Source organism: Boleophthalmus pectinirostris, unplaced genomic scaffold (assembly GCF_026225935.1).
Source record: "Boleophthalmus pectinirostris isolate CB_2022bp ecotype Guang Dong unplaced genomic scaffold, ASM2622593v1 HiC_scaffold_20, whole genome shotgun sequence".
NCBI lineage: Eukaryota > Metazoa > Chordata > Actinopteri > Gobiiformes > Gobiidae > Boleophthalmus > Boleophthalmus pectinirostris.
Genome location: NW_026571153.1, coordinates 20,192,568 through 20,210,135, shown reverse-complemented (window position 1 = coordinate 20,210,135; position 17,568 = coordinate 20,192,568). Strand labels below are relative to the sequence as shown.

At 40.9% G+C, this 17,568-nt stretch overlaps 2 protein-coding genes across 4 annotated transcripts; one reads left to right on the top strand and one right to left on the bottom strand.

The window, feature by feature from the left end:
• Positions 1–257: 257 nt before the first annotated feature.
• Positions 258–11,911, top strand: ajuba (ajuba LIM protein). Of its 3 annotated transcripts, none has more exons than XM_055156159.1 (9): positions 258–1,576; positions 1,678–3,625; positions 7,020–7,121; positions 7,827–7,894; positions 7,973–8,035; positions 9,604–9,734; positions 10,052–10,103; positions 10,622–10,690; positions 11,394–11,911. In XM_055156159.1, the coding sequence occupies exons 2-9, from the start codon at positions 2,149–2,151 to the stop codon at positions 11,523–11,525; spliced, it is 2,094 nt and encodes a 697-aa protein (XP_055012134.1). In that variant the 5' UTR covers positions 258–1,576; positions 1,678–2,148; the 3' UTR covers positions 11,526–11,911. The 3 variants fall into 3 exon arrangements, with proteins under 3 accessions (XP_055012134.1, XP_055012136.1, XP_055012135.1); XM_055156161.1 differs by lacking the exons at positions 258–1,576; positions 1,678–3,625 and adding exons at positions 4,828–6,940; positions 7,702–7,742; XM_055156160.1 differs by lacking the exons at positions 258–1,576; positions 1,678–3,625 and adding an exon at positions 4,832–6,940.
• A 5-nt stretch (positions 11,912–11,916) lies between these two features.
• acin1b (apoptotic chromatin condensation inducer 1b) lies at positions 11,917–17,338 on the bottom strand. The gene is made up of 8 exons (XM_055156187.1): positions 17,333–17,338; positions 16,952–17,117; positions 16,326–16,471; positions 15,858–15,965; positions 15,654–15,761; positions 14,695–15,058; positions 14,274–14,371; positions 11,917–12,969 (listed from the first exon to the last, which is right to left on the bottom strand). Exons 1-8 carry the CDS (start codon positions 17,336–17,338, stop codon positions 12,676–12,678), a joined length of 1,290 nt encoding a protein of 429 aa, XP_055012162.1. The 3' UTR covers positions 11,917–12,675.
• Positions 17,339–17,568: the final 230 nt, after the last annotated feature.

The following is a 17,568-nucleotide window of genomic DNA, read 5'->3' as shown; positions in this document are numbered from 1 at the left end:
AGACCGTCAGAGGGCCCACGGGGTTAACCACACTATGCCCACTGTTTTATCAGGGCAGTTGTGTATTTCAAGTAACCGTTAACTGCCACTAAACGGCCACAGGAACTAGTCAATGGTCAGTGCTGAGGTAGTTTAGAAACAGTGCGGGATGTTTACTCTGTATCGTCCTTGGAGAACTCACACTCTGCGAAAAAATCCACCTGCCGCATCACAAACCCGTGTCCTTCCGCACATTCCACAGGCTGGTGGTACAATCAAATAGTGCCGTTGTCTGGGCGACCGGGTTGGCGGCGCTTTTGATGAACATGATCGTCCGACTGCCTATGCCCTTTCTTCAGTGATTATAAAGTAAATATCGTAAGATAACAATTTCCTTTGTGACATAGCAGAAAGTATATAATTTAAGTTATTTGAAAAGTTTTTATTTGTTCATTTTTGTTTGTCGCTTACTTATCAGGTCAAGTGTTTAGGTTTTAATTGTATCTCTAACCTCTACTATGTAGTCTATAAATGTATAATTGAACAAGTAGCCAGCCCTAAAAAGCCTAAAAGCCATGTATACAAAAGCAATGAAGAAATATTTGTTTATTATTTAAAGGTCTGTCCAACCACTGACATATAGATTATTACTAATTATCTATAAAACATAGTGCATTTTAGCACAAGTTATCACAGGTTCCTATAATTAATTTTGAACAGGGCTGGTTTTGGCGGAGAGCGCAGCGCGTATGAATGACGAAACAGCAGGGCTGGGGGGGAAAGGTGTCCCGGCGCCGCTCATAGATAAAGAGCAGAGATCAGTTGTCAAGGTAACGCCGAGGTAACGGTGACGTGTACGCAGGCGGAAGTGCTTTCAAAATAAAACTCTTTTTTTTAAAGCGAAAACGATGCACGTGTTTGGTACATGGAAGTATTCTAAGTTCTTGTTATAGATTCATAGTTTGAGAAGATACATATTCAGTCTGTTTTTTTGTCTTGGTTCATTCAGAACAGCACGAGCAGCCGCAGAAGTGTGATCTGAAAGGATTATATTTTAGATTATTTAGTCGTTGCCTCAAGTACCTGGTTAATATGTAACCTGGTAAATCAACAATGTATAATTATGGACTTACTGTTTAACTGTAAGAGAAAAGGTGGCAGAAGAATTTCTAAGCAACGTGGAGTAGACTATTTTGAAAATCCCAAATCGGAAACTATGTTTTTCCAAGACTCGCTTGACCATGAACAGAGAGAGGGGGAGGTAAGTAATTATTTAGGGGGAAGAAAGAAAGAAACAAAGTTGTCGACCGAGCAAAGCACACGGGAAGGATTTTATGAACTGAAGCTTCTCGCTTGAAAATGTCTACGGGAATTATCAAAACGAGCACTTTTTAACATTGTTTTTGCTCTCTGTAAACTTTTCCGCTACTGAGTGAGTTTCAGACCCGGGCAGGATTTGTGCTTTGGAAAACGGGAATGATCATACAACTCCAGACGGGAGCAGACGGACGTCAGCGTCTTATTTTTCATTCAGTTAATTTCAGTATGTTTACGTTTTCTGATCACATCTGGCTCTGAGATGAGTGGCAGACGCATGGTGAGTCGACTTTTTGAACCCAAACGAATGAATATCCTTATGTACACTGGACCCACATGAAGCTGAACTCTGCTGTGACCAGCCGCTTTGTGTTTTTAAAGGACGTGCATACGGCGAGACATTCACGCCGCTCTGGATAATTATCTCAGTCAAAATAACTTGAAATTGCATGTTGAACTGGAACACTTTACTAAAATGCAAACGTGGATCCACACGAGGGCCCACAAAGGAGGCCCTCCACGGCCATAGGTCACGGAAAGTGTCGCTTGAAGGGACTGACTGGAGATTTTCTGAACCAATGGAGTCACCAGCCCTATACCTGTGTCCGTATGTGTTCCACATGAGGCTAACCAAATGAGTCAGAGAGGACGTGCTGTGTATCCACCTTATCCATGTCTCTGAAGTCTTATTTATATTTTTGTATTTATTCTAAAAGTCCTTTGGCTTTGAACAACTTTTAAGGCCAGTTTTTTAATATTGTTATACAAATCTTCATACTGTATATGAGACAATATTGACCTAATTTTGGACTTATTTTTGCATATAAACGGGACTTGACACAAAGTATCATTATGGACAGGCCGATAAGCAAGTTATTGACGAAACTGAAGCTAACAGACTCTGGCAGTGTGAAATTCAACAGCTCAAAGAAGAAGCATGACTCAAGCAGCAACTCAAACAACAGTAATGCCAACACTGCTGTGTCCAGTGGCAGCTCACTGCCCCCGGCTCCCAGCGCCTCACCCTCCAGACTGGGACAGTTTTCACTGCCCCCTGGGACATCCATAGACTCTTCTGTCCCAGTGAGCAGAGCGCCCCCAGGAGGAGGGCCAGGAGCTGGGATGGTAGCTCCTCAGCTTGTGACCCCTTCACAGAGCTCTACAACCTTGGCCCCAGACACTGAACCACCACTACACCCCTCCACCCTGGCACCAGTAAGGCGGCGCTCCCCACAGCAGCGGGCCTCCTGTTACCTTGGTGAAGGCGTTGATTCCCACCTGAGGCGAGAGTCTGGCCTGGGCCCTGAGTGTGACCTCTTCGGCTCCAAGGCGTCACTCAATCAAAGACGCTATTCCCTTGAGCTGCAGCAGCTGGTCATGAGGCAGCAGTACCTGTCCCAGCCTCCTCCTCTGTCTGTGCCCCCGGCATACCCTTCCATCCCTGGGTACAGCTCGTCCCCCAGGGGCCTGGGAGAGACTGGATATCTCCCTGAGCCGGAGCGACACAAGCGCTTTTCATTGCAAGAGGCACTTTTCTACAAACGCCTGAGCACGGGCAGTGACCTCTGGGAGAGCCCTAGGCCCGCATCCCTGTCCCACCCTCCACAGCGGCCATCTGAGGTGAGCGGAGGAGGTGTGGGAGGGGGCTTCTTCTATCCCCCAGGGCCGGCCCTCAGCCCCTACTCCTCTCTGAGTCTGCAAGAGTCTGTGCTGGTGAGCCCAAGGTCTAGTTTTGCGTCCAGCACAGCCAGCGGTGGCGGTGGTGGCAGCCCTATGGGCAGCCGCTGCAGCAGTAACAGAACCAGTGGCATCAGCCTGGGCTACGACTCGCGCTACTCTACCTCTGGTGGGCCTACCCCACAGCAGTCCCCTTCTGTCCCCACTGGCTCCGTGTGTGGATATGGACCCCCAGGTCGGCCCGGGATGACCCCTGTAGAGGCCTGGAGTCAATACCTGGATGCAGGGGTGCCCCCCATCGGTCAGGACAGTCGGCACTCTTACCCTCCCGCTGTGGGCAGTCCAGCTGCTGTGTGTTACCAGACTGGTGCAGAATGGTGGGAAGAGCATCAGGCCGGGGCCCAGGGAGAGAGGGCACGCTACTCTGACCAGCCAGGGACCAGGTACCAAGAGGAGCTAACCAGGCTCCTAATTCGGGATGCAGCTCTAGAAGGGGAGGGGCTCCCAGGATCTCTGAAGCTGGAGCAGTGTCCTCCTGCCATCTCCAAGCCAAGTACAACGCAGGTCTCCACTGCAGGACCAGCCAAAGCCCCAGAAGATCTCAGCTCCTCAGGGCCCAGAGAGGTGACAGAGAATCGACAAGAATACTTTGGTAAGACTTTGCACTTTTACTGTTTTATTTTACAAATACAAAGTAATGTGTCTATATGATAACCTACTGGCCACACTTAAATGTATTTACTTTGTTTTTATGAGACTTGAATAATCAATGGAAAGTCTTATTTGAAAAGTATTCATAACAACAATTAAGTAATTTTCTGATTTCAAGACAGTGGCGTCACTGTTGATGCGTCTCATGTATTTCTAACTGGCCCGAGTCAGCGGTTTGTGTTATTACTGTCCTCCTCACTTCTTGTGTCCTATCACAGGGTTCTCTCTAAATGAAAGGGCACGATGGCTGGATGCAAGCATGGATGAACAAATTAATAGTTGAAATAGTGTATGGATGGTTGACTGGTGCCTTGGAACTTGCAGAGACATGCTGGCTCACAGCACGCACTAGCAGGCAAAAAGAGAAGAGAAAAATGCTTAGGTGTTTGAAACTGATCAGGACAAGTTCAAGTTAAAAGACAACAGCGCCCCACAGCCAGGTAAAGCCAGGAGAACAAGGATGCTCTCAATTCGCCTCATTAGGGACTTCATATGGGTTTAAACTGTAAAATTCAGTGTAAAGGCAAATTACATGTTTCGAGATAAGTGCAGCCTCAGCCTCCTCTCTGAGTCATAGCGGATCAGTGATTGGCTGCTGTGTGCGCTGTGATGTGTATATTGTTTCTTTGTGGTAGGGCGTGTTTCGGCGGAGTGACTTCAGGCCACAGTAGCGCAGTGTGTCTGTGTATTTAAGTCTGTAATACGGCTGCTGTGGCGTGTGCATGGGCGGTGTGCTATAGCCTGTTTTTCTGCTCAGGTATGCGTGCCTGGAGGGGACATACAATACTGTACTCGGATCTCTATTAGACATTAGGCTCAAACGCTATGAGCCGTGAACAGGGATGCTTCTGGTTTAAAAAGAGCATCTTGATTACATTGAAAAATAATAATAAGAGATTTCTTAAAGGTCTTAAAAAAATTGACTCTTGTGAGCATTTAGCCTTGTTGAAATGTTGTTATAGCATCAAGCATACCTGGGGCTGTGTTTTGTTTCATTCACATGTTTGACTAATTCTCTTTATATTATTCTGTCTACATTGCACAAACTCAAAATGCTCTGTTCCACCTTGTGATGTCATGTAGTTGTTTATCTTTTGTTCAGTAGAGACTGGCAATTCTAGGGCTGAAATTATCCAAATGATTCTAGTGAAGGTGTATGGAGTTTAAAAACACAAGGTAATGCTTTCTGTATTACCACATGACATCACAAGGGGAAACCATGTGCTTTCTGTTTCAGAGAACTTGGCCTAAATGTGCAGGGTTTGTGTGTTAAGCTCTCCTCACCTGGCAAGAATTTATTTGAAAATAAATTTTTGGGTCTGATTGACCTGCCCCAAGAGAGCGAGAAAAAAAAAATCTTTGGGTCAATGTGACCCCGAGGAGAGTGTGAGGGTTAAACGTGTGGATGAAACAAAACACAACTCCAGGTTTGTGATGAGGAAATGGCGTTCTAACTGTTCCCTGTTCCCTGTTAAAGTGCATTTGGCAGATTAATATGTTTTTGACACCATTACCTGGTTTGGTGGGATAGTTTGTGAAGAGAAGTAGAAAACAAAAAGGTGGATAAATAAAGGAAGTACTGGGGAATTTTAAAACAGTTATGACATGCATAGAGGTAATTTCATATCTGCAGCTCATGTTCAAACAGGAAGTAAAATTATGAACTTCTCCAAAATTATTAAACTAGGAAAGACTAGGCAAGATTTTAAATTAAGATTTTCTTAAATGTAAAGATTTGCAATAGGCTTCACTTACTTGTATGAATTGCACTTTAAACTGTAAGGTAATTGATAGCTTTGTATTTTGAGTTTTTGTAGTTTCTATTTTAAATGTGCACTGTGTAGACAGTCCTTCACCTTGCTTGTCTCCAGGGAGATTGATCTAGAATGTTCCACAGTATGGCCATAAACATATGAATCTCCATGGACACTTGCAAGTCAAATTAAAGGTTAGATTTGTGGAGAGATGCCCAACTCACAGTAAGAATGAAGTAAGAAATGTTATTGAACACTTAAACACTTGTAGTTAAATAAATGCAAAATGATTAGTTCAAACTGTCCAGAGTATGGCATTGAACTAAAGTATTAACATCTCCATGGAGCCAAATAGTGAGCGGACCCTCCATCAGAAAAGTAGCAGTATAGCAGTGACATAAAAAAGTTTTAAACAGTAAAATTAAACTCTATACACTTTCAGCTTTAGTGTTGGTCAAAGAAGGGTGGTTCACTGCGCAAAATTCCTTTTGGTTTAAAACCCTAAAAAGTCCCTGGAAGTGGTCCCATCCCTGTTCTTTCCAAGCCTTTATTCTATATGCAGCAGCTCCGGCAGTATACTTAAGGACAACTGTGAGTCCTGCCTCTGGGGTTTGGTTTTGGGCTGCATACTGGAGGCCACTGTCCCAGAGCCTAGCAGCCAAAAAGTGAAGGAATTTTCTATCCACATGAGAAGCAACGGACACAAACTGAAATAGATCCAACCAAGTAAACCTACTGCAACACTTTGGTCTTGATTTGAGGACTATTTGATTGTTAAAGGGTCAATTTTCTGATGTTTGTTTATAATGTTGTTTCCTCATCAAAAACATACCTGGAATAGTTTTTTTCATTCACTCGTTTAACTCACAAATCCTGCATATTTAGGCTGATTTCCCTGGAATTTCCAGTCTATCATAGTTGTTAAGCTGAAACCGATTACTTCATGACATCACAAGGTGGAACAATTAATTTGATTATAAGGATTTATATGGTACAACAACAGAAAGGAGAAGTTTGTGAATTGTGAGTGAGTTATCTGAAGATTTGGTATTTTTAAATATATAAATGTAAAAAAACAGATTAAATGCACAATTCAAAGATTTAATCTGTCTTTACTTTTTTTTACTTTGTTTCCTAGTAATAAATGAGTTGTTTTTGCATGAACTCTCATGCAGGTGTAGTCTTATACATAGAGATACATAATAGTTTTGCGAGCCTTAGCCTGATCCCCTTTTTACACGTCTTTAGTCGACCAAGAATCTTTTTAGCTGACTATGGCCCTACATTTCAAGTATATAAATGACCTCCATTGATCTGAAGTCACATCCGGTGGAGTTTCCCTTTGATGACACACACACGAGTGGGTGAGCAAACAGGCTGGCATGGGTAACCGGGCTGTAACTGTGTGAAATACCCCACGGTGGTGCGAAAGAGAGGATTTACAAGTGTTGACACTGTGTAGAGTTGGATTTCAGACACATCCTTTTGGAATGCGTCGTAAAGTAAGTGCTAAGAGCTACTGAGCGATTACTCTGACTTAATGCTTGTTTTGTCCATTTGTGTTTTGCCTTCGTGTCTCAGGGACCTGTGTGAAGTGTGGGAAAGGAGTGTATGGAGCTGACAATGCCTGCCAAGCTCTGGAGAGTCTGTACCACACTCGCTGCTTCACCTGTGTCTCATGTGGTGAGTGCTCCCAAAACACAGTAAAAACAACTACATTTAATGATACTTTTCATCAACATTCCCTGGGGGCGTGATGTGCGAACTGTTGGCACTTCTATGTCTGAATATCTGTTACTCAAGTTAGATTTAATCTGAGTTTTGTTTTAACACAGTCTGACCAGAAGGAGTTAGTTGGAACTACAGCAGGTGAAATTATTTGCTGAAACAAGTCTCTCACACATTACCACGCATTAGCCAACAGTTTTTCAGTTAGTCACCCTCACCTTTTTGTCTAAACAGGACCATGAACACTTGTATTTATCATAGGCTCCTGAAAATGTGGTGTTTAAACCATTCAGTTTTTTTCTTGAATTTTCAGTCAATCTTAAAAGTCGTTTGTGTTTGCTAACGTGTGCATTGTCATTCCACCACATTCCACCATTGAGATAGATGTAGAACACCTCCAGTGTGATGCCACTGCAAAACATCAATAGAAATGCACACACTGCCTTGTTCTGATGAAGCTCAAAATGACACTAAAACTGTTCAGGAAAGCCCAAATGATGTCTAATTGTCCTCTCTAAATTATAAACTATTTCAGAAATGGTTCTATTGAAAATCATATCTGTGTTTATATAAAAGGCAAGTACCTACATTTCCTCTTGCACTGCCTTTGTCTTGTTTTTTACTTTCTTAAATTCTATCTACTCTTGGTGTATTTTGCAGGACGCACCTTGAGAAACAAGGACTTTTACAATGTCAACGGCTCTGTGTACTGTAAAGAGGATTACATGGTAAGTGATGAGGTCAAGGCGTTTTGTCATAGTCTCGCTCACACAGATCTGTATGGTAATCTCTCTCTTTAATTACAGTTTTCAGGATTCCAGGCGGCTGCAGAGAAGTGTAGTGTGTGTGGCCATCTTATTCTCGAACAGGTGCGTGTCTCTGCATGTACACACTACTTAAGTTAGACACACACATTAAAGGTCATATATTACACAAAATTGACTCTTGTGAGCTATAAGACATGTTAGAATGTTGTTACGTCATCATAAACATACTTGGAGCTGTTTGTTTCATTCACACATGTTTGAGTATTCCTTTATTTTTCCAACGCTCAAAATGCTCTTCCACCTTGTGATGTCATGAAGTTTTAATTTTCAAGTTTACAGCTACAGCTTTACCTTTAGTTCAGTAGATGGGAAATTCCAGGGCTGAAACTATCCAGTGATTCTAGCAAAGGTGTATGAAGTTTAAAAACACAGTGGAACCCTTCCTGTGCTAAAACATGGCATCACAAGTTAGAACAGTTGGAGTGTTTTCAGTTTGAGAGAAACTCCTCCAAACTCATCAGGGTTGTGTGTTATGTGTGAATGAAACAAAACACAACACCAGGTACGTTTGTGATGACAAAACTATTATAACATAGATCCGAAAATAGCATAAGGTGGGCCCTTTGATAAGTAGGGCTGTAGTTGACTAAAACATACCCTGATGATGGATTTAGCCGACTAAAAAGGGGCGTGGCAAAAGCTTTTGAAACTTTTCAGTGTCTATGACCCAAACTGCACACAAAAAATGCATAGGAGTTAATGCAAAAATTTTTTAAACGGATAGTACTATGAAACAGTATATGTAAAAAAGCAGATTAAATTCACAAACTTTCAGCTAGCTCACCCCATGCCCCTTTCTGTTCTTGTACATATAAATCTATAGATCTATAGAAATAATCTAAAGAATATAATTGTTCGACTAATAAAAATTTTGATCCAACTAAGAAACCATCATAAGGCACTAATCGACTAAGAAACTAAAGGCCTACAGCTCTTCTTATTTGGGGGCTCAGGAGCACATACTTTATCTGTTTCCCAGCATTTCAAGAATTCCCACCGGAGAGAGTTGACATGGTCGACTTGACTGCTCTTTGGTTTCCCACGACAGATTTTTACTGGAATGTTTGTCTCAGATTTATATAAAGCTCTGCACTGCATTCGCTGAAATAAGCAGAACAGATAAGAATAGAAGAGGATTTCAGTTTGTCAGAATTTATTTAATGTTTGCTAAGTTTATGTGTATTCATGATTTTAATTGTCCTATATTACACAAAATGGATTCTTGAGAGCTTTAAGATATATTACAATGTTGTTTCCTCACTACAAACATAACTGGAGTTGTCTTTTGTTTCATTCACACGTGTTTGGAGATATAGACCGACTAATAATAAAGGATTACTCAAAGCTCCATCTTGTGATGTCATGTAGTGGTAGTTTTCAAGGTAACAGCTACCCTTTACTTTTTGTTCAGTTGAGATCAAAGGTGTATGGAGTTTAAGAACATAGTGGAGCACTCCAGGTACGTTTGTGATAAGGAAACATAACGTAGATCAGAAAATAGTGTACTATGGGCTCTTTAAACGTATTTTTATCATGTCAAATGAGTATCCTAGAAATTAACACAACAGCCAAGTCTTTATCTAAATGCTAATCTTTGTGTTTGGTCTCAGATCCTGCAGGCTGTTGGGAATTCATACCATCCAGGTTGTTTCCGTTGTGTGGTTTGCTCCAAGGCTCTGGACGGTGTTCCTTTCACTGTGGATCAACACAGCAACATCTATTGTGTGGCAGATTACAACAAGTAAGGCTTCAGTGTTGTCCATAGAGTGAGATTAAATCATTAAAATAAAAATAAGTTTATGGGGGTAATGTAAAATTTGTAATCTTTAACATCTAATTTTGACCAGTGTAGACTTTTTTAATATATGTTTTAAGTTTATGATAATATAATGAGCTACAAAGTCTGATTTTGTTGTCAGTATAGTCCAGGTTGGTTTAAGACTACGACGAGTCCACCAGTCTCCTGTATTCATATTGGAACAAAATTCTTACTTGGTTTGGTGTTTACTTGTTTAGTATTTGCTTTTGGAAAATGTGGCTTATTCTCATTTTTTGCAGGACTTTTGCTCCTAAATGTGCTGCCTGTTTACAGCCCATCCTGCCATCTGAGGTTAGTGTTTGTGTCACTTCATCAGGCTAGTGTTGTCATGATACAAAAATGTCAAACTCTTTTGATATTAAGGACTTGACTCAATACTTGATACTGCTTGCATTCAATTACTAAAAATCTTCAATGTGGTAATTTTCATATACAAAACAATAATGGTACTTTATTTATGTTACCATGAGATTGTTTACTAGTCTCAAAGCTCAACTACACTAAAACTGTTCAGGAAAGCTCAAGTTTTGTCCTATTAATGTGATTTTTTTATTTATTTTTTTGCCGTATCGATACTTGCTCAATTGGGTATCTATTTTCGATATTATTCCTAGTATCGATTAGTATCTGATTTTCGATTCTTTTGACACTACATTAATCTAAGTGCACAATGACTAGCGTGACAGCCTTAGAGTAAGAGAAGATGGTTACATAAATGGTTCCTAAATACTCTTTGAATGAATCACATTTCCTGGAAGTACATAAACCTTTGCCTTGGGTATAAATGTGCTTTGTTGTCATTGTCACAGGGCAGTGAAGAAATCCTCAGGGTTGTGTCTATGAACAAGGACTATCACTTTGAGTGTTACCATTGTGAGGTGAGTCAAAGTTATTAACTTAAAGCAGAGAAAAGATTCAGTGAAATTAGGGCCCCCTGTAGTAGCTAAGAGTTATCATTTTGCTGGGGCAGTCACAGGAGCCCTATGTTAAAGTTTGTTTAGAAGACCATTTCCTAATTTATTTCCATATCGACTTTCTAATGAATCTGTTTATCAAGTCTTTACAAAGCATGATCTATGGGGTAACTAAGCACCAATTAATCAACTGATCAAATTATATCTAATAAAAATTTAAATATGTAATACATTGTTGTTTGTAGTGGAGAACAGGTTTGATCCATAGTGGTCCATGTGAATATACTAGTCTACCTGGTCTTATACTTCTGGTACAATAAAAAGAGCACACTTGATTTAAAAAAAACAAAAGAGGTGCAGGAAGAGACAAAAAACACAAAATATTAAAGTCTCTACCATAAAATAGAACATTATATCTGTGCATTACTTTAAACATTCAGTCAGTTTTAAGCTATTCAGGAAAGGTTCATTTTTATCTGGTTGATGTGACTTACACCTGTTCAAATTAGTGTCTAGTTTTTCTAATTTTAGTATCTGATTTTCAATATTTTTGCTGACTGTTGTATTTGAACACTTTAAACTTCTTTTAAATGACTTCCTTGGTGACTCAGTTTGACAGTTGCCTATAGCCCCCTGATCTTACTTCCTGTTTGCGCTTCTTCTGTAGGAGTGTGGAAAGCAGCTCTCAGATAAACCTGGATCTCAGTGCTTCCCGCTGGACTCTCATCTGCTGTGCCACTCCTGCCACATGAGCAGAGTGTGCGCCTCTCAAAACATTCCCCCTCACAACGCGCACTGAACGCCTGTGATGTGTCTAAGCTGGTCTTAACATTTCAATGTAAGAAGTTGTAGCAAAAACAAGACAACTTTCAAACTGCTGTCAGGACATTTCACCAGCCCCGTGGACAGATCTGCCTGCTGTAATTCTTATTGTGTTACTGTACCATTTAAAGGGAATGGGAACAAAACTACTGTCCATTAATGCCCAACCCAGATGTGTGGGTTTGCTGTAGAAGAACAAGGGATTTTGTTGTGTATATACGTATTATTAGCAAGACTTTTGCACTTAAATCTGACTTAACTGTAACGATGATTATGTAAATTCAAACATGGGAGAAAATGTCACTGTAATTTCTGTATGTAGTAATAAATGCGTCTCCATGTACAAAACTGATACAAAAACTACCACCTTTGATAACCATTTTCATTTATTCATTTAAATTCTCAGTACATTCAGCACCTAAAACAAAATTCAACTAAAAGCAAAATTAAAAATATTAAAACTGCAACCATTACTCTTATTTGACAAACTTCTTTTACCTTGTATATATATGATTAGAAAATCAAAGGGAGTTTTTTTTTTTCTCCCAACTGGACACGACAGGTTGTTCACCTCACTGAAAACGGTACACCCTTGAACTGGAAAGGAAATTCATACTCTCAAAACGTAATTATGGAGTTTTATGTTGACTATAGGGCTGAAATGAGAGAATGCCTGAGTAAAACACCATCTTTGCCTCAATGATTTACAAAAAAAAAAAAAATCTCAGTGCTGAAGAACATTAAAAACTAATGTAATACATAAATGTACAGGGTCTATGGTGTTACAGAGTCACAAAGAGGAAGTGTGCGCCCACAGAACTAAAATAGTCGAGCTTTAAAACCTCTGGGAAAGTGAAGGAGCCTCTGGACTGAAGAAAAAACATGACAAAGAAGGAGAAACAGTGCCCCCTACAGGACAAAGACGGACGGTACTCTGCAGCAGGAAGACAAAGGAGCCGCAAGGAGTCATGAATCAAAACCGCAAATCCCTATGAGGTGACGTGAGGTGTGTGGAAGACCATACCAGCTTTGAAATGGACCATAGAGCGTGAGGTGGTGAGGAGCCCCATCAGCTTAGTCTCCTTACACCTCCACCTGTCGGCTCTGAAGCTGCCCATGTAAGCCCTTCAGCGTCGCCGGTCCCTGGGGTTGCTACGGCTACGGGATCGTCGTGGGTTTCCTGCGGAGAGACGCCTGGGCCCACGAGCACTGTCCCTCCTCCGCTCCCCCTCCCGGCCTCGGTCCCCCTCAGGCACTCGGCGAGCTGTACCCCCACCACCAGCAGCCCCGCCCTCCTTCTCACGAGCCTTGAGTCGCTCCCTCTTCTCCTCCTCTCGCTTCTTGTCCTCCTCGTCCATCTCTTTGCGTATTCGTTCTCGTTCTTTTTTGCGTTCTGAGCGGGCCAAAACACGCTGTGCTGCCTGATGAAGATACAACAGGAAACTTTAGACATAAAAAACACTAAAAGGATCATGTACAACTATTAAACTTATTTGAGCAACGTGTTACTAAACTGTGTATACGGTGTTTTAAAAGCATTATCTACTGTTCAGTCATTTTTTGGCAACTTTAGTGGAAACTAGGTACATTTCTGGTCAATAATACCTAAATCCCAGTTTGTGCTGCCTTCAATGGCCTCCATTTCCAGTAGCTGGTGACATCACACAGGACTGCCCTAAGGTGTTTCTGATTACAAGCACCTGGCTGCAGGGGGCAGAGATTGAAGTGTGGACAAATCCCACTGTTCCTTAAACCACTAGACCCCACCCCTCCTCTCTCACTCTTTAGTCCTTCAAGTACTGTCCAGTTTAGTAGCTCTATTTGAAATGTGGTTGTGGGCGGAGTTTAGTCGGATTTGTTAAAATGAGGCTTGCACCGTGCCACCCACTAATCCATTACTAAATTATACCACATATATTTGGCTTTTGGATTCTTTATGGTAGTGGTTTTGGCTTCTTATGTGGTGCACATGTTGGCTCACAAAGGCACTGCAAAATGGCAAATTAATTTAAATGACTCAGTTGGTGAAATATGGAGTCCCGGTTGAGGATGTAAAAATATCAGCGCCGTTCAAGGAGATTCAACAACTGCACTAGTTAACTGGACTGAACCACATCCTGGGGCCTATGTACTGAGTCATGTCTGTCTAGATGCCCGAGTGATGACTGGATTTACTCACAGACAGACTCAATCTACAAAAGGAGGTCAGTCAAGATCATAACATATTTAGATGAGGTTTTGCTTTTTTCCATTTTTCAGGGAATGGTGGATATGTGGGGAGAAAATACTGATACTTTGCGGCTGATGTCATAAAATTTTCCTAGGGGTGTAATACTAACTTAACTAAATGCTAACTTGACTTAGCTGGAACTACAAAAGCAGAGCTGATTTTTACTGTTAAACAAGTCTCTCACATATACAATTAAAGTCACTTAAAGTTAGATTTAAAGTTTGCTAGCATTAGCCAACAGTTTTTCAGTTACTCATGCTGACCATTTTTGTTGAAAATCAAACACAAACAGGATCATAAACGGTCACATTAAAATGTGTTGAGTTTTTTGTCTTAAAACTTTTTTGACAGCGTTCGCTAATGTGTGCATTGTGATACCATGGTAACTCCTAAACATCACCACGTTAGAGAGACACATAGTACACCCCCAGCGTGACGTCACTGCAAAGTATGAAATCAAATGGATCAACAGTCAAGATTTACAACAAAACAAACCTGTTCTTCAGTCAGAGGGAGCCAGTATATACAAGGTGCAGCTTTGGTTTTCAAGAACAAGTCATCAAGAAGTTTGGCTGGAGGCTCATCTCCCTTCTCTATAAAACGACACACATTTTAAAAGTTAAATCCAGTTATGTAACAGTTATGGAGCTCAACAGTGACTGCCTGCCCCCTGGTTCTGGAAGCAAATTTGTCATTAATTTCACCCCATAGACTTTCTGAGAAAATATATATATAGTATTTTGATTGTGTTTTTTTGACCAAAAAAACAACACATCGCTGGTTAGCCCCTGCAATGCCTTTGAACTCTAAATTACATTTTCTATAAGTCTATTGAAGAAATGGATGAAAAATTTATTTCCATAGCTGGATTGGACAGTCACAGTACAAATGCTAAACTCATGGTGTCTTCTCACACCTTTCTTATCAGATTTTCTCTCCTTGCTTTTGGCACGCTCTCGTCTCCGGCGGTCTCGTTCTCTGGACCTAGATCGCCGTGCGTCCTCCCCTGGTCGAGCGAACTCCCTGATCTTGTCGCGGTCCCACTCTCTCTCCCCCCTAGCCCGCTCTCTCCGCTCCATCTCCCGCTCACGCTCCGCCCATAGGTCCCGGACCACGCCCAGCCCTCTGTCCCGCTCGCGGTCTCTGTCTCTATCTCTGTCCCGGTCTCTGTCTCGTTCTGGCATGAGAGGGGGCAGTCTGTTCGGGTGAGGTCCACTGGGCGCTGGGATGCCGTGGTCCGGTTCCTTTTTGACTTTAAGGATGCCTTTGTGGAAGTCCAACTGAGACAAAAACATTGAGATAAGCATTAGACTCAATAAGTGTATCCTAAGCACATTTCTGTAAAATATAAACTACTGTAATATATTACTAGAGTGTTATGTGGCTGACAATGGTGAGGCTATGGAGCTCAACAGTGACCAACAGTGAATTTTCTTTTTAAAGACTTGAAACAATTGCACTCAATGATGTATTTAAACTCTTAATATTTGAATTTTCCAAAAAGTCCAGTCACTGTTGAGGTGCACAGGGGAGAATTTAAGATATTTCTGTTCATAGTGGCCATAGATGGACACAACTAAGTTGTGATGGAGAACAAAAATTGACTAGAGTCATCAATTGTATTGTATTTTAATATAAGTGTATCTATGTTGAACTAATGTGCCCAAAACAATAGTATGTGTTTATGTGTCTCTGTGTGTGTGTTTGTGTATGTGTGTGCTGGTGGGTTTATATATGAATGTAGTGTATTGTGGGTGTGTGTCTTTCTGTGTACGGTTTGAACCCTGAGTCTGTAAATAAAGTTATATAATAGTAGAAATATGGATAGGTTAATATGGTACATTTATAACTACATAAATAGGTCGAGTACAATACCTCATCCTGCTCACTGAAGTCCACACTGAGGACTTTGGGATTGCTCTGAGGCCATTTTACTCCATGAAGGGCGTTTCTGGTAGAAACTGCTTCCTCTTCTGTAGAGTACTGAAATGAACATAGGAAAAACATTTGTCATGGAGTCCAAAATACTCTTATTAGAAACATACAAGAAAACAACAAATGTACAAACATCAGACTTACTGTGACATAGCAGTGAGACTTGATCTTATCAATCCAGAAACCGTCCTCCACCACGCTCCCAGTTTGGCTTAGCAGCTCTTTAAGTTGACCCACTGTGAAGGGCCGAACCTACACAAGAGAATACAAAAGTTAGGGTTGTAACCCTTTGTCTATGATGATAAAATCTGAATTGTGATCTCATCTATGTGACAATATGGTCTTTTCTCATAAATCAGATTGTGATTCAGTGCTTAACTGATTAATGCATCTCTATACTCAAACACAGACACTTTTCCCAAAGTTAGGTTTAGCCTCAACCTCACCGAGGCTCTGAGCAGTCAGAGTTCTTCTGAACTCTCAGAACAAGCAGATTAGTTTACTTAAACTTAAACACATTATAAAATAGACTACATGAATCGTGATAAAATTGTGATCAGACTCAAAGAAAATTGTGAATTTTTTTGGCATATAGAATGAACACAGACTCACTAAATTGGTCACATGGATGATCTTTGAGACTTTTCCTCGTGGGGGTGATGGTTGTCTGTTTGTGCGGATGGGGTCATCGATAGTGACAGACACCCCTGACTTTTGCTGACTGATAGAGCGCCGTACCAGCGTGTCACTGGGAGAAACTATAGATGGAAAAAAAAACACAACTTTATGGTAAAATTATACAATGAACTTAAAGGTCCTATATTACACTAAATTGACCCGTGTGAGCTTGTTAAAATGTTAAAATGCGGTTACCTCAACAAAAACATACATGGAGTTGTGTTTTGTTTCATTCATACATGTTTGAGTAATTCTTTATTATTAGTCTATCTACATCTTCAAAGCTCAAAATGCTCATCTACCTTTTACCTTTTGTTAAGGAGAAATCAGATAGTGATGGTGCAAGGCATTTAAAAACACAGCGGAGCACTTCCTGTATTACTACATGACATCACAAGGTGGAACAGAGTGTTTTCCTTTTTGAGAAAAGCTCAACCTAAATATGCACAATTAGGGTGTTAAACATATGTGAATGAAACAAAACTCCAAGTATGCTTCTGATGAGTAAACATTACATTATAACATGATATATGAATATGAGAGTAAGAGTAACACTGCACCTTTCTTGGCCTCTCCAGGTTTGGGGGATGTTGCAGACTCTGTTGGCTCCTCGGATACACTACTCTTTTGTCGGTCTTTAGAAACCCTGAGGGGCTTTTCTTGATCTGTTTTTTCTGCTTCAGCCTCTTCATTGCCTCCGTTCTTTTGACTATCACTTGAAACTACCTGCAGATGAACAATATGGGATCATTAACACATTATACATGAAGATGTATTTGAGTATGGTTGTCAAATGTATCGAAAATCATATCACTAATCGATAAAACTAGATACTAATTTAAAAGTCACATTCACAGGACGGAAATTAACCTTTCCTGAAAAGCTTTAGAATGAGCTTGAGCTGTACCAAAACAAGTATAAGGCCACACAGAGTGGTATACGCCCATGGACCACTACGGAACCTACCTAGACCACTGTGAGATTACACAGATACTGATAGTTTGCAGCTGATTCCCTGGAGGTGTGATGCTGCTCTATCTGAGGTTTGTTAGACTATAATAGTATATAGTTTTATTTTAACACATTCTGACCAGAAAGAACAGGTTTAGTTGGAATTACTACAGGTGAGCCGATTTGTGCTGTTAAAAACAGGTCTCTCTAAAATAACTTTATCACA

Bases quoted from the DNA above. Each gene is read 5' to 3' on its own strand.
- ajuba (XM_055156159.1), top strand. From the start codon at position 2,149: ATGGACAGGCCGATAAGCAAGTTATTGACGAAACTGAAGCTAACAGAC. The intron at 3,626-7,019 runs GTAAGACTTTGC...TTCGTGTCTCAG, and splicing joins GAATCGACAAGAATACTTTG to GGACCTGTGTGAAGTGTGGG. The intron at 7,122-7,826 runs GTGAGTGCTCCC...TGTATTTTGCAG, and splicing joins CTTCACCTGTGTCTCATGTG to GACGCACCTTGAGAAACAAG.
- acin1b (XM_055156187.1), bottom strand. The intron at 15,966-16,325 runs GTGAGTCTGTGT...TCTCTTGTGTAG, and splicing joins TCATCCATGTGACCAATTTA to GTTCGGCCCTTCACAGTGGG. The intron at 15,762-15,857 runs GTAAGTCTGATG...TGTTCATTTCAG, and splicing joins AGTCTCACTGCTATGTCACA to TACTCTACAGAAGAGGAAGC.